The 15,351-nt window shown below is 39.1% G+C and overlaps 1 protein-coding gene across 1 annotated transcript; it reads left to right on the forward strand.

Moving 5' to 3' along the window:
• Window positions 1-4,236: 4,236 nt before the first annotated feature.
• LOC133424544 (LHFPL tetraspan subfamily member 3 protein-like) lies at window positions 4,237-8,171 on the forward strand. Its single transcript, XM_061715218.1, has 3 exons — window positions 4,237-4,539; window positions 5,171-5,671; window positions 8,164-8,171. The coding sequence occupies exons 2-3, from the start codon at window positions 5,230-5,232 to the stop codon at window positions 8,169-8,171; spliced, it is 450 nt and encodes a 149-aa protein (XP_061571202.1). The 5' UTR covers window positions 4,237-4,539; window positions 5,171-5,229.
• Window positions 8,172-15,351: the final 7,180 nt, after the last annotated feature.

Here is a 15,351-nt window from a genome sequence, read left to right on the forward strand (position 1 = left end):
TGTGCCCAGAGGTGGTTTTGCAGCAAAGGAGATCACATAAAAACACACCAAGCATATAAACTCAGATAGTCTGAGAACAAAAAACTTGAGCTTGTAATAATAAATAGTAAAGATAAAAAAATATACCATACAAACTTTGAGATAGCTTGAAGTGTCTGTAAATAACTCCCCTAAAACCAATTAAACTATGTATCAAATACAAGTGTGTCTTAATTTTTCCCCATAATAATCGAGTCTACAAAATGTAATTATCTTTTGATGGCATATTCATTATCTTAAGCAGGTTCTGGACAAAGAACATCCTTTTAGGTCCTGCAAGCTGCAGGTTGGAGTCTGAGGTTGGGATTGTTTTCAATCTGTTCCAATCAGATTGATACTTGGAGAGTTTAGAAACCTCAAAAACATCTCAGACTCTTTGTTGTGCTGTATGAGCACAAAAAACAGAAAAAGAAAGTTGTTGAGGGGGCTCACTGGTGAAACAAGGATCCCGCATCTTTACAATGTGTTGTATCCTACAACTCTAAACAACACACTTTATAGTCCTGCAGATGTGACAGTTGAGGAGGTTCATTTCCTCACAGAGCCCAAAGAGAAATCGGAGATCTCCTGACAATTATCAACAGAGCTGATTATAGGGAACCAACAAATACATTATTTATTAATTGTCAGATGCTCTAATTTAATGAACTAGTTGATTTCAACATATCACTGTTGATGTACAAGGCTTATAATAATCTGTTGCCACACTGTATCCAGAAGCTGTTTCAGCAAAGACAAAGGGTATATGAACTGAGAAGAAGCTGTATGTTCACAAAAACAACGAACAGAACGGATGTCAAACATAGATGTGTTTGAGTTTATGGGGTTATGGAATGTTTTGGAAAAGGAAATTAAAGAGTGCAGTACAAACCAAATATTCAAAAAAATATTGAAGAACAAGATGCTCATTAAGTATGATCATATTGTATGAGTGTTTATGTAAGTGTCAGAACTTAGATAATAGGTCTGTGGCAGAGTGGAGGAGCTGCAGCCACTCAGGCTGACGGGACACAGGTGTGGCCCGTCAGCCTCTCCACCCTGCCAGCCTTATAAGAGGAGAAGCTGCTGCTGAGACGGGTGTTCAGACTGGAGCTGCTGATCGTGAGGTGCTGCTGGTGTGAGGTGCTTGTGCACTGTGTCCTGGGTGATTTGGATTAATAAAAAGGGGTCTGCACAAAACTCTGTGTCTCTCCATCCTGTCGGTCAGGCCCCGTGGCACTCACACTGCTACAAGGTCTAAGCAGTATATTGAATGTGTTCAATATACAAAAAGTATATGAAATTTTTCTTTTAATTGATTTACTGCTTTGTATCGGTATATGTAGGAGCTGACAGAAATTGATTCTAAAAGGGTAATAAACTAAGCTTTTTTTTTTTTCCCTTTCGGTCTTGTTTTGTTTATATATTTTGGTCTGATGCCATATTAGCACTAACTTCATGTTTATTTGTTGGCGGTGAGAAAATCCTACATTTGTCTATTTACTGTCAGTCAAATTCCCTGTCTTGTTTGACCACTTGGCCAATAAGCCTGATTCTGATTCTGATCCATCCATCCATCCATACCTGCTTTATCCTCTGTGGCACATTGTCAAGGTGAAGTTAACTTAGAGAAATTCACATATAAGTCAGATTAATTGTAACAAAAGCATCACATTCATACACTATATATTTTTTGTCACATTTATGCTGCCTCATTTTAGACAATACTTCCCAAAATGTAGTTTTGTGTAAATTATATATATATATATAGCTACAGAGCACTGTACGCCAAAACCTCCAGACACAGAGACCGTTTCTTCCCCCAAGCTGTTGCTCTGATGAACTCTCATCACTTATAGTCTCAGAGTAATCAATCACTGTGCAATTATAATAATAATAATAATAATAATAACCACAATCATATGCTGTAACAATGCACCTTTCAATAACCATGTCTACTTCATACTGCTGCACCTTTCACTTCTTTTTAAAATTGTACAGTATATAAGAGCTGTCATTGGTCAATTTACTGTACAGTGAGCGAAAATAATCAAGTCAAATTCCCTGTCTTGTTTGACCTGACTTGGCCAATAAACCTGATTCTGATTACTCGCACATGGTAACAATTCCATACCACTGCAATCAAATGACAAAACTGGAGCGTTTCAGTGCCATTACAGTGCAAATTTTAACATCCTTTCTACATAATTCCCCTAATTCCTCTGGTGAGCCACTGAAAAATATAAAAAAAAAACTGTAAAAAGCAAAAGTTCAAACAAGCATCACTCAAAAATTGTTGCAACTGCTGCATGACAACAGAAGCATTACACCAAAACCTCCAGACTCAGACAGTATCTTCCGCCAAGCTGTTGGTCTGATGAACTCTCATCACTCATAGAGTCTCAGAGTAATCAATCACTGTTCAATAACAATAAGCACAATCATAAGCTGCAACGATGCACCTTTCAATAACCATGTCTACCTCATACTGTTGCACCTTTCACTTAAAAAAAAAACAACTGTAGCCTATATATGTTAATAAGAGCTGTCATTTGCCTCTTTACTGTACAGTGAGCAAAAAATAACCGAGTTAAATTCCCTGTCTTGTCTGACCTGACTTGGCCAAGTAAACATGATTCTGATTTCTTTTGTATTTTAATTCTTATTTTGGAAATGACCGAAATAAACAAACAAACGAACAAACACACAATTAAATTAAGAGGCATTTGCATGGGTGCAGATCCCAGGGGGAACAGGGGGGAGATGTCCCCCCCAATTTCTGAAAAACATGAATTGTCCCCCCCAATAAAAATACCCTAATTTATTCAAAATTTTAAAAATGTATTTTCAGACTTAAAGGTTGAATATGTAGAATATTTATTAAAAATATATTTCTAAAACAATAATACATCCACGGTGCGTTTTGAGGTGTACAGAATGAAAGCAATGGGTCCTTTTTTTTTTTAGAACTGTTTACCACCATAACTGTGTTAAAACATGATCAGTTAGTTTAAACAACTTGTTTAGCGCTCCATATTTCATCCATATATCAATTGATCGTGCATAAAGTAGTCCCATAGGATAAAAGGAAGATGGGGAGAAGAATTTGAGATGAGTAGACACTACATGCCCAAAACCCTTAAAATTATGATTTACGAATATAACAGTTAAGTAAGCAGTGACACACACTGTTGGCTGTTTAGGACAAATAAACAAGAAAGGTAAGCACAATAAATGATTCCCTGTGCAGTATTTTTTGGCGAGCCTTTACCAATTTATGGCATGGTATGAGTTGCATATTTACGACGGAGTATTAGGGCCAACCTAAGACAAAAAAAAAACGTAGGAAATTACGAGAATAAAGTCATAATATAATGAGAATAAAGTCGTACAATTATGAGAATAAAGTCATAATATTACGAGAATAAAGTCGTAATATTATGAGAATAAAGTCGTAATATTACGAGAATAAAGTCGTAATATTACGAGAATAAAGTCGTAATATTACGAGAATAAAGTCGTAATATTATGAGAATATAATTTATGACAACTCTAACAGGAAGGTCTTCTCCCTGTGTTAAAAATGAGGAATATTGAGCATCTTGTGAAGTTATATTTATATATTTATAATATATCTAATATTACGACTTTATTCTCGTAATATTACGACTTTATTCTCGTAATATTACGACTTTATTCTCAAAATATTACGACTTTATTCTCAAAATATTACGACTTTATTCTCAAAATATTACGACTTTATTCTCGTAATTTTACGACTTTATTCTCATATTATCATGACTTTATTCTCGTCATTTCCATTTTTTTTTGTCTTAGTTTGGCCCTAATACTCCGTCGTACATATTGGCAAAAAATTAAAAATTAAAATCACGTTGGTGTCCCCCCCAATCCTGACATCGGATCTGCACCCCTGGGCATTTGCTTTATTTCAAATCCATGCGTGTGCTGGGGATTTGGCGCGGTGCTGCTGGAATGATACGTCAGGATGGGATTAAGGGATGTGGGCTGGCCCTGTAATATCCGCGGCTCCCTCCACTTCTAAAGGCTGATTTATGGTCCCGCGTTACACCAGCGCAGACCTGCGCACCGTACGCTGAGCGTCGCCGCCGTACCCTACGCCGTCGATCTAACGCAGAACCATAAACCAGGCTTAATTCAATCGGATCTGAGCTGCGGATGCGGCTCTGTCGGCGACGGTCGGGGCATTTCAGCAGCAGGATCTCTCTCTCACACACCTCCTCCCCAGAGCCGGGGACAGATCGATGCTGAGACATTTCAGATGGCTGAATGTGAATGCAAACGGGGAATAAAAAAATGTCCAGCATAATAAGAGGATCTGCAGACGCTCCTTTTTTATTCTAATGAATGAAAGCGACCTCGCCGCGGCGGATGCGAGCGTGTAAGTGATGCTGCGTCCACAACTGTGACTTGAGAGGCAGGAAAACGCATCCCTTTGGAGCCAGCACCGGAGGCAGTGGCGTCAATTCAGTCGAAGCTAAGGTATGGCCAGCAAATATTCATCACAGAAGTCTGCTATGTACAGTAGTTTATCTGTGTGGTTAAGAAAATTGGAATTTTTTCAAATGCAGTCTCGCTCACTGCAAAAACTCAAGATCTTACCAGGAATATTTGTCTTCTTTCTAGTTAAAATGTCTCATTTTTAGTCAAAAAATCTCATTACACTTAAAACAAGATTCATCACCAGAAAAATAACTTGTTATTTGACCATTTTCACTTGAAATAAGTAGAAAAATCTGCCAGTGGGACAAGATTTATCTTCTCATTACAAGCAAAAAAATCTTGTTCCACTGGCAGATTTTTCCACTTATTTTAAGTGAAAATCTACTTGAAACAGGTGAAAATGGTTGTTTTTTGAGTCTTGTCTTAAATGTAATGAGATTTTTCTTTTTACTAAAAATTAGACATTTTAACTAGAAACCTAAGACAAATATTCTTGTTAAGATTTTGAGTTTTTGAAGTGTATAATAACTAGAGAAATCGATCATGTTGTTCTGATTTGCATTTTTAGTTATTCTATAAGTATTATGTAATAGAATAATCAATACAAATGGACACAGAGTAATTCCATAAATGTATTTAAAAAAACAAACATTTACATTTCCCCCTGAAGCCAAAGTGTGGCGGCTGCCATACCTTGCCATACCCACTTGACGGCCCTGACCGGAGGATATGGTCCCCGGGGCCCCCACCACCACGACCACCACCACCATGCTGCCAGCCTCCGAGGCGGCCAAGATCTACCAGACCAACTACGTGCGCAACTCCCGCGCCATCGGCGTCCTGTGGGCGATCTTCACCATCCTCTTCGCCATCGTCAACGTGGTGTGCTTCATCCAGCCCTATTGGATCGGGGACGGCGTGGACAGCCCGCAGGCGGGCTACTTCGGGCTCTTCCACTACTGCATCGGCAACGGGCTGTCCCGGGACCTGACCTGCAAGGGCAGCTTCACCGAGTTCAGCAGCATCCCCTCCGGAGCCTTCAAGGCTGCGTCCTTCTTCATCGGCATGTCCATGCTGCTGGTGCTCACCTGCATCGGATGCTTCGCGCTCTTCTTCTTCTGCAGCACCGGCACCGTGTACAAGATCTGCGGATGGATGCAGCTGGCTGCAGGTAGGAGACTACAGGTGGAAGTTCATCCATGCAGGGCTGGGGAACTTCACTTTAAATGAGTGCTGTAGGATGCATTGGATCTGAAACCATTAGATTATGGACATATATGACATTTGGTGTAAAAAAAAAAAAAAAACAACCAACAGGATATGCACTCTAAAAATCTGCAAATTTTCATCTCATAAACTCCCAAAACTAAAGTTAATTGGAGTTTTTTTTTTTATAACTTAAATTTTTATTATGTTTTCACATGTACATTTTTTATTTGATAAGATAAGATAAGATAAACCTTTAATAGTCCCACAGAGGGGAAATTTGCAGTTTACAGCAGCAAAGGTGATAGTGCAAAAACAAGAGGCATCAATAGAAAAGTAATAACACAGTAATAATAATAACACACTATAAACAGTAAACTGGTATACAATAATAATAATAATAATAAGAAAGATAAATAATAAGAAATATAAAAAGATAACAGACGGATATTTACAGATGGATATTTACATAATTGCACGTTGCAGTGAGTGAAAGATATTGCACATTATTTCCCTTATGTACATTTATTGTCAGGTTGTATGTGGTCTACTGTGAGCAGTGCTGGTTGTGTAGTCTCACAGCTGCAGGGAGGAAGGACCTTCTGTAGCGTTCCTTCACACACCTAGGGTGAAGGAGCCTGTCGCTGAAGGAGCTCTCCAGCGCTCTGAAGGATCCCCATTAGTCTTCACCAAGTGGAGACTATTCTTCCTGGGGTCCACACAAAGACATACAAAAGATTACAATAATCACAAATCAAAAAGGGTGAAAACATTCACCAGAATTCCTAAAATAAGTTAAAAGAAAAACAAAAGAAAAGATTAAATCACCAACCAAAAACATCAATATCTTAAGTAACAATATTTGCTATATCACCAGATCTGTATCCACTTATGAACAAAAATAGTTGCAACAACAAAACCACAAGGTTTTACATAGGAACCATCCCAACATCCAGCAGCTTTTCAACAATAGCTTATAGTTGCAGCTCTTTCAAATCAGCAGTTGCACTCCATATTACTATTCAATTTATAATATACTTACAATTTGCAACATATTCACAATGTATACCTAGGACCGATCATAACTTCCTTCTGAACCACAGCCTGCTTCAGTCTCCTTTTAAAATAAATAATAAATAAACAAAACACTACTGCAAACAAGTTACAGATTAGAATAACAATAATAGTAACATTAACAAACTGTCTGGAGATGATCCTCTATTCAGTCCACTGTTCCATTCGGCATTTGTTCAGTTGGTGTCATGTCTCATGCATTTTCCCAGTTCTTTTCAAATACATTCTCTTTGATCCTTAAAAGATATGTCAATTTTTCCATAACACAAATTTCCTGGACAATTTCCAACCACTGTTCCTGTTTCGGGACATTTGAGCCAGTTTCTTGTGACTGCTTTTTTACTTGCTGCGAGTAACACTTTAGTCAAGTACAGATCTTCTCTCGTTACAACCTTTCCAATATTCCCAAGATACATCACTGGGCAAGTATTTGGGATTTCATATCCCAGAATATTTTTTACTACTAAATTTACATTTTGACAGTATATCTTCCAGAAGATGTGTGAAAGTTTAGTTGAGTTTTAGAGGATTAATATCTTAACTCTGCTTTTATTTACTTTTTTTTCATTGTGAAAGCTAATATTTTAATTTCTCCAATCAGATTATTAATTGCAGTAAACGTTTTTTGACATTTCTGCAACTATTCATGGCACACTGAGCTCAATGTTATGTCTGTTGAAATGCTGTTGCAAAGCATTTCTGCAGCAGCTGATATCCTTACAAGACTTATTCCCACTGTGTCAACAGCCTTCAGAAAGAGAGGGGGGATTAATATTAAATAGTACACATTTTAACTTTGATTGTGGACGTCTCGCCATCAGAATGCCACTAAATCCCTCGAATCAGAGGGGCTACTCAGGGATTTTCATTTCATAAAATGTGAAAATCCTATAAGAGCGGATCAGTATCAGCTCACATTGGTTTAAACAAAGACAGTTTAACACCAAAAGCTGATATCCTCTCGGCTTCCCTCTATTTGATTTTACATATAAGCCAAAAAAAGGGGAGTCAGTTCTAATATCTCACTATACTCTCACTCAGAAGGTAAGTGATATGCTTTTTCATTATGCTTTTAACAATTTAACTCCTCAATTCTTTTTCATTTGCAAACATTTTACACAAGATAAGTCTCCCAAGAATATTTGAAATAGCAATAAATCATTTTCAAACATTTCCACAGCAAATGAATACAAATAAAAGAGCAAACACACACAGGCACATGCAAAGCTGTTGCTCTGTGAAAGTTTCTTTTGAACTGTAATGTGATAATTAGCTGAATGGTAAAATGTAATGAGTTATGTAACTTGCAGTTCATTGATAAAACTTTTCATCCCTGGGCTGTAGATCTCTGAATATTAACTTGTGAAAGCCTTTGTTGTTCAGAGTTGTAGTCATGAGGGGAGCTGTAATCAGTCGGTCACGGGCACCACAGGCTTGGGTTTATATAGACGATAATACGCATTAGAGAGGAGCTGCAAATTCACTTAAGAGACGTAATTGATAAATCAATCCAAATGCCAAATACCACATGTTATCAAAGGAGGGGCATCTCCCTGTACTTTTAAGACTCTCTCGATGACTCATGTCCAATGGGCTATAATGGGTTTCATTGCAATTCCTCGACTGACCACTTGGGGCTGGGTCCAAACTTGAGTCAATCTCCATTGACCCCCTCCCAAATCAATGCCAACTTTGATAAAGTTTATCACTTGCTGCATTGTTTGGCTGTTAGGATGCTATTCCTGCACAGAAAAATGATAAACAAACAGAACCGATGCTTTATTCACGACAGAACATCAGTTTCTTACTGAAATATTCACATGGTCTTTCTGTGGACATTCATCTCTTGTCAAACTGCTGGTACTAATTTTCAGCTTTATAGTCAAAATCCCTGGAAACTGGTGTAAACTTGAGACAGTAAGGTATCCCAGAATGCATTTCCAATCAATGAGCAGCACTAATAGTGGAGGAGAACTCTACTCCAACATGCTACTGTTGTTGTGACAGAAAGTACTTTTAAAATGTTTTCATGCAACGTAGTTCTTGTAACTTAACTTTTGGGTTATTTTATGAAGTTAGACCCTATTTGAAAATTCTGTCTGAGGCCCCGTTTACACATAGCCGGGTATTTACAAAAACGGATATTTCCCCCTCTACGTTTTGAAAAATTCCATCGTTTACACGAGATCGTTTTCAAAATCTCTTCATTTACAAGGATCCGCATAAATATGCTGTTAACGTCATGCCAGCCAATCAGAATCCTGGAAAAAACATCAACAAATGACACATGTAACTTCCAGTTAAGGCTGATTTATGGTTCCGCGTTACACCAACGCAGAGCCTACGGCGTAAGGTATGCTGCGACGCACACCGTACGGCGCGCAACGGTACCCTACGCCGTAGGCTCTGCGTCGATTTAACGCGGGACCATAATTCAGGCTTTACTTCCAAGACGGAACGAGAGTCTTTCGTTTGGAGTGAAAGAGAAGTGGAGTTACTTTTAAGTGTGACTTTAGAATATAAAACAGGTAAAATACAAGAAAATATTGACGGTGGCCAAACTAATTGTAAACACAGGTCGCACACATGACGCTGGTGGCGTTTCTGTTGCATAATGTGACGTTCTGAAGCCTAAATCTCCGTTTTCCTCTGTTTAGACGCAAACGTGAAAACTGAGTTTTTGAAAATCTCCACTTTGGCCGGAGTTTTCAGAAATGATCGTTTTTGGTGACTTTAGGCGCTTTTGCATTAGTACCGCCTTAGCCCGGCTCGGCGCGGCGCGGCTCGTCGCGGCTCTTCCCGTTTGTCCCCGTGTGTTTTTCCACAGCCAGGGGAGAAGTGGGCATGTTGGGGTGAAGCTGCTGTGACGTACTCGATTGCGCAACCGCTTTGTTCATGTCGCCGCTGATCAGAAATCAGCTGGAGCCGCGAGCGGCTGAGAAAAAAACAGCCCGTCTACATCCCTTTTTTAATTCTCTCGTCAGCCCCCAGGTTTATGAACATCTGCACCTCAGAGTTGGATCACCAAACAGACGTTTTGCGCTTTATAATAAAATCGCTGCGAGCCGCGGGTCGCTCTCGCTCTGACTCCCGCTTCCTGATTCAAACGTCTGACGGCCCCGCCCCCCGACCAATCAGTGGCGCGGAGGGTGGTGACGTCAGAAATAGTCCCTGCTCAACCCTGATTAGAACCTCGCTGAAATGGTTACAGAAAAAGTATCGGCTTGGAGCGGCTCTGCCCGCCTCAGCCCCTAGTGCAAAAGCGCAAAACGGGGACGTGGCGGGTAGAACCGAGTTAAGGCGGTACTAATGCAAAAGCGCCATTAGAGCTCCGTTTTCGTGTAAACGAACAGCCAAAACGCATGAAAACGCCTCCGTTTTTGCTCCGTGTAAAGGAGGCCTTAACTTTTGGGTTATTTCATGAAGTTAGACCCTATTTGAAAATTCTGTCTGACATTTTTGAAGGAACGAGGGACCACTCGCTGAGCTGTGGTGTCATCAGTTACTATGATTTTCATTATTGAGAAAGACCAAACTGCGTCCTCTTGTCCTCCGAAGTGCGTTCCGAGTCAAACTTCCCAGGTATTAACTACCAAGTACACAAGTCCAAGTATTTCTTTTGTACAACTGAAATCATAAACATTTTGATCAATGGGAAAACTCTAAGTTGGTTTTATATTTTTCTGTCCACGACTGTTACCATAGTTACCGTGCTACAGTTATGTCTTTGACATTTATTTTGTAGAACATTTGTGTTTTATGTCACTAATTACTTCCCAATGCTGCATACCCTGTACTATCACCTCTGCACAGCTGCTGAGTAAAACAGAAAAATGTGTCAAAGTAAAAAAATGCTGCACACTGTTCAAGTATACTATAAATGGCAGGCTCTGGTTTTTATCCTCGGTAATATGGAGTGATATTTAGTTTTATAAGCTATAACTTCATAGCTGAGAGTCTCTGAACTGGACTTCTGACGGTTGGTTCAGGTCGTGGAGCCTCCAGCATGTAGGGCGGCTGGACAGGCTGGTTAAACGTACTTCTCTTTAACTCCACACACATATTTCTCCTTTGATTTTCAAACTTGGAGCCCAGGTTTAATGAAACTCTAATTTACACAAAATCACACCTTTCCTCTGGATCCAACTTCTTCACGTAGGACGACAGGCCCCCCCAAAGAACTGTAAATACTTTGATGTGCGTAATCGGCATGTTCTCTTTCATCGTGTTTTGATCTTTTTGAACTTCAAATCTGCAAGACTTGTGATTGTCACATGCAAACGTGTGCATTTGAATGAGATAACAGTCAGGAAAGATCATTAGCATAAAGTATTCATTTCTTTGGCTGTTGCAGAGGAGTTATAGACGTCATCTGCCAGGTGGAAGATTGATGTGCGATTCCTGGATTTCCCCCGTCCAAGTGTCCTTGGACATGTGACGATTTTTCCGGATGGCTTGTATTGTGGAGGCAGACTAAGTAGTTGATAAAATAATAAGAAAAGAACATTGCAGAGATGCGGCCCATTTGGTGGAAGGTTAATGGAAATCTTAAAAATGCCAAGCAGATGCGGAAATAAAAATCACTATTAATAGATACCAACTAATTTAATCCACAAAACAACACATTCAATCTTGTTTCAGATGTACGACGGAGTATTAGGGCCAAACTAAGACAAAAAAAATTGGAAATTACGAGAATAAAGTCATAATATAATGAGAAAAAAGTCGTAAAATTACGAGAATAAAGTCGTAATGTTGCGAGAATAAAGTCGTAATAGAATAAAGCCGTAATATTATGAGAATAAAGTCGTAATATTACGAGAATAAAGTCGTAAAATTACGAGAATAAAGTCGGAACATTACGAAAATAAAGTCGTAATGTTGCGAGAATAAAGTCGTAATATTTTGAGAATATAATTTATGAGAACTCTAACAGAAAGAGCATCTTCTCCCTGTGTTAAAATGAGGAATATTGAGCATCTTGTGAAGTTATATTTATATATTTATAATATATTACGACTTTATTCTCGTAATATTATGACTTTATTCTCGTAATTTTACGACTTTATTCTCGTAATATTATGACTTTATTCTCGTAATTTTACGACTTTATTCTCGTAATATTATGACTTTATTCTCGTAATTTTACGACTTTATTCTCATTACATTATGACTTTATTCTCGTAATTTCCTTTTTTTGTTTTTTTGTTTGGCCCTAATACTCCGTCGTACAAATGCACTTTCCCACAGAAAAAGATTACCAGCACAATCTCTGGCAGCGAGAAACTCGTGTGCGTGAATAATCCCACGGCATCATAATGAGCATCTTCATAGACGCCTGCAGCAAAACACAGGTTGCACTCAGATGGAAATGTAATGTCAGCACTGATAAATCACATTAGTAGAGAGAATGCCGGTCTGTGTTTGTGTACAAAAGCACACCTTTAGGATACAGGTATGCCCCTGTAACTCCGCTGACCACTGGACTGCAGAATAATTCAACTACAGAGATGGGCCGGTGATTTGTCTGTGGCGTATTTCGCCTCTCGGCTGATAACAGTCAGGATCTGCCCCCTGTAACCCTGAACTTTAACAGCAGGGGTAAAGGAAATGGATGTATGATTAGAAAAAGGTTAGCGGCGCCACTGACCAGCTCCCGCCCTGCTGCGTGTTTCACAAAAGTGTCCTGAATGTGTAAAAGATGATGCAGCGGAGCTGGATTGTCTCAGGGAGAAAGCACAATGATGAACACAAGCCAGTCCTAATGAGCAGCAGTTTGTATCACTGCAGTATTTTAGTCACAGATCAAAGCTGCTTTTCATTCCTCTGACTCACATGTTGGCTCCCTTCAGTTTTCCCACCACGTCAATGGAAAAGGTTCTCAGATTTTATATGAAAAAAGCACGTGGAGGGCTCCAACTAATGATCAGTTTTTACAGCTGAGTTATTGTGTGGTCTAAAAAATGTTAGAATACAGTTTTGCATTTCCAAAAAGCCATCAAACCATGCAGTAAATCTTGGTTTGGCATTTAAGAATAGCAAAATGATTGTGCATTAATATTTTACGGATCAATTGACATATGTTTCCCACAATATTGTATTATTAGCTCCATGAAGGGCTCTTTTTTTTACTGATTTTACTAGGGGCCTTCATGAGATGAGTAAATGTTGGCTTAATCTACTTAACTACATACCTTGGAGCTAAATATCACCTGAATCTGGAGCATCACTTGGATCACTAATTTAAACTCATTGTTTAACCGTATGACTCAACTGTCCCGTTTTAGCTCCCTCTTGCAGCTCTTGTGATTTGGTGATTTGTAAGCTTCTGAAAATCCCCCCAGTCTGCCTTTAAGCTGTTTCTTTCTCCCATCACTTTACCTCCAGTGTGTCATTTGCTCAAAGAAGCCCTTTAAAGATCTCCAGGCAACTAAAATAGGCAATACCGAGGTACTTTTTTCTGCGCCAGCAGACTGAAATCCCATCGTGATTGTGAGAAAATCCTCCCTGTTAGAAATCATTTGCGATGCTCTGGGGAGGCCGTGCACGCCGCTCAGAGATTTTTCTACAATTATGGGTCGTCCAGAATGTTTGATGATGTTTGATTGGTTTCTGTTGAGGATGGTTTTTAGAAACAGCTCTACATCTCGGTGATGATACAGTCTTTGCATCTGTGAAATGGGAGTGTGGTTTGCTGGTTTATTCCAAATATCTCAACGTCCTGGTCAGACAAAAGGCAATTTTTTTCTAACATCTCCCTCCTCTGTTTTTTTTTTTTACTCTGAACTGTCTGTTCATCCTTCATTGTTGTCAATTGACCAGTAAAAGCCCATTAATAAGGTCGACCGCTGGCTCTCCAGGAGCTGATAAATCATATTTTGACATCCTATATTTATATACCAAGCAGAGATTAGCATCCAATCTTTAAATCCTTGATAGATATTAACAAAATGTATGAGACTGCACTAAATTAAAGTTCAGAGGAATATAATATAAAGATAATAAGCCCCTTCTAATCACCGGGGTAACCGATGGCACACTGTTCTGTTAGTTGTTCTCTGGTTCACTAACAATTAAGAGTTTTGCTTATTAAAATTGTAGGCACATGTTTTATTCACTCAAAAGGCGCAGTATGTAATTTATTTATATCATGTAACATTTAAGCTTGCTGAGATTATGCAAATAGCAGACGAGTTTGCCATTTCTCTTGGCAAATTAGAGAAAATCCAGAGTAGTTATTGTCAGATCATAAAATAAGAAGCTCAGTGGAATAAATAAGCTGCTTTATTTCTTCTGGAAGAGGCCTTAAGGAACTGTTGTTTTGATTTGTTAAAACTAATGACTGTATTAACATTAACTTGACATGTTAGAGATGGATATTAAATCAAGAATTTAAAAAAAGAGTGAAAGTTAGTAGCAAACCCCTCTGATTGCGATCTTTAAAGTTTTATAATTCGTTAATTTCAGCCTTACATAGTCAGAAACCTCAAAGCAGCAGCTAAGACTGAAATAAGTGATACAAACAGGCTCTGGGTAAATACTGTCCATGGTTTTAACGCAGGATCATCAGAGGCTTTCTGTAGCTGCTGGCTGGTGTGTGTCGTGCTTTTAACTTTGTGCAGACATTTCCTGCGTAGCCGAGAAGCTGAAGTGTTTAAAGAAGAGTAAAATGTTATTTCAAAGTAACTGGAGCAGCCGCGGAACTTCCTCAACATTTGTGACAAGTGCGCGGCCACTGCGGCTCTCACAGCCATTCCCCGCTACTTAAAAACATTTAGCTCTGTGTTCGCCGTGCATCCGTCCACAAGGGATGGAGCCTCATTTATTTTGCAAGCTGCCACATTTCTGTTTCAAAAACTCATCTAATGATGCACGCTTGCCAACAAACCTAACAGGGCACAAGAATTACGAGAATCTCACAGCTGAGTTTGTTCTACGATCATCATCAAAAATAAAGGAGTGTTTTTTTGGGGGGGTTCGGCCCTCTAGAGATTTGTGGATGTTCAACACGCCACAGGGACAAAATCATACACAAAGGAGTGAAAATGAATTTCTTTGTAATAAATAAACCCATTAGTTCCAATATATAAATCCTTCTCGTCATAAAAAGGCCATCAATACTGAAAATAGGATGATGTGGGCATGCTCAAAGTGGATCAGCAGGCAGACAGCGCTGACACGGGGCTGAGGAACCTGGGCCGCCTCCCAAGCCCTGATGGCCATCTGGATCCCACAGAGAAACATGAATACAAGGAAACATGTTTTTGCTTGAACAGCTGCCTTCTTTTGTTTTCTAGTGTCTGTTTTGATGGCATGAACTATCCAGTCATTAGGAATGGCCGATATTTTACCGTTCACGATATATCGTCAAAAAAATTCCTCACGATAAGAATTTGTCATCTCGCGGTAAAAACCATACATTCCTGTTGATGACGTTTTTGTGTAAAGCTGATTTATGGTTCTGCGTTAAATCGACGCAGAGCCTACGGCGTAGCCTACACGGCAACGCGCAACATACGCAAAACGTATGTGAAGAAAGAAAGAAAGAAAGAAAGAAAGAAAGAAAGAAAG

Source organism: Cololabis saira, chromosome 23, assembly GCF_033807715.1.
Source record: "Cololabis saira isolate AMF1-May2022 chromosome 23, fColSai1.1, whole genome shotgun sequence".
Lineage (NCBI taxonomy): Eukaryota > Metazoa > Chordata > Actinopteri > Beloniformes > Belonidae > Cololabis > Cololabis saira.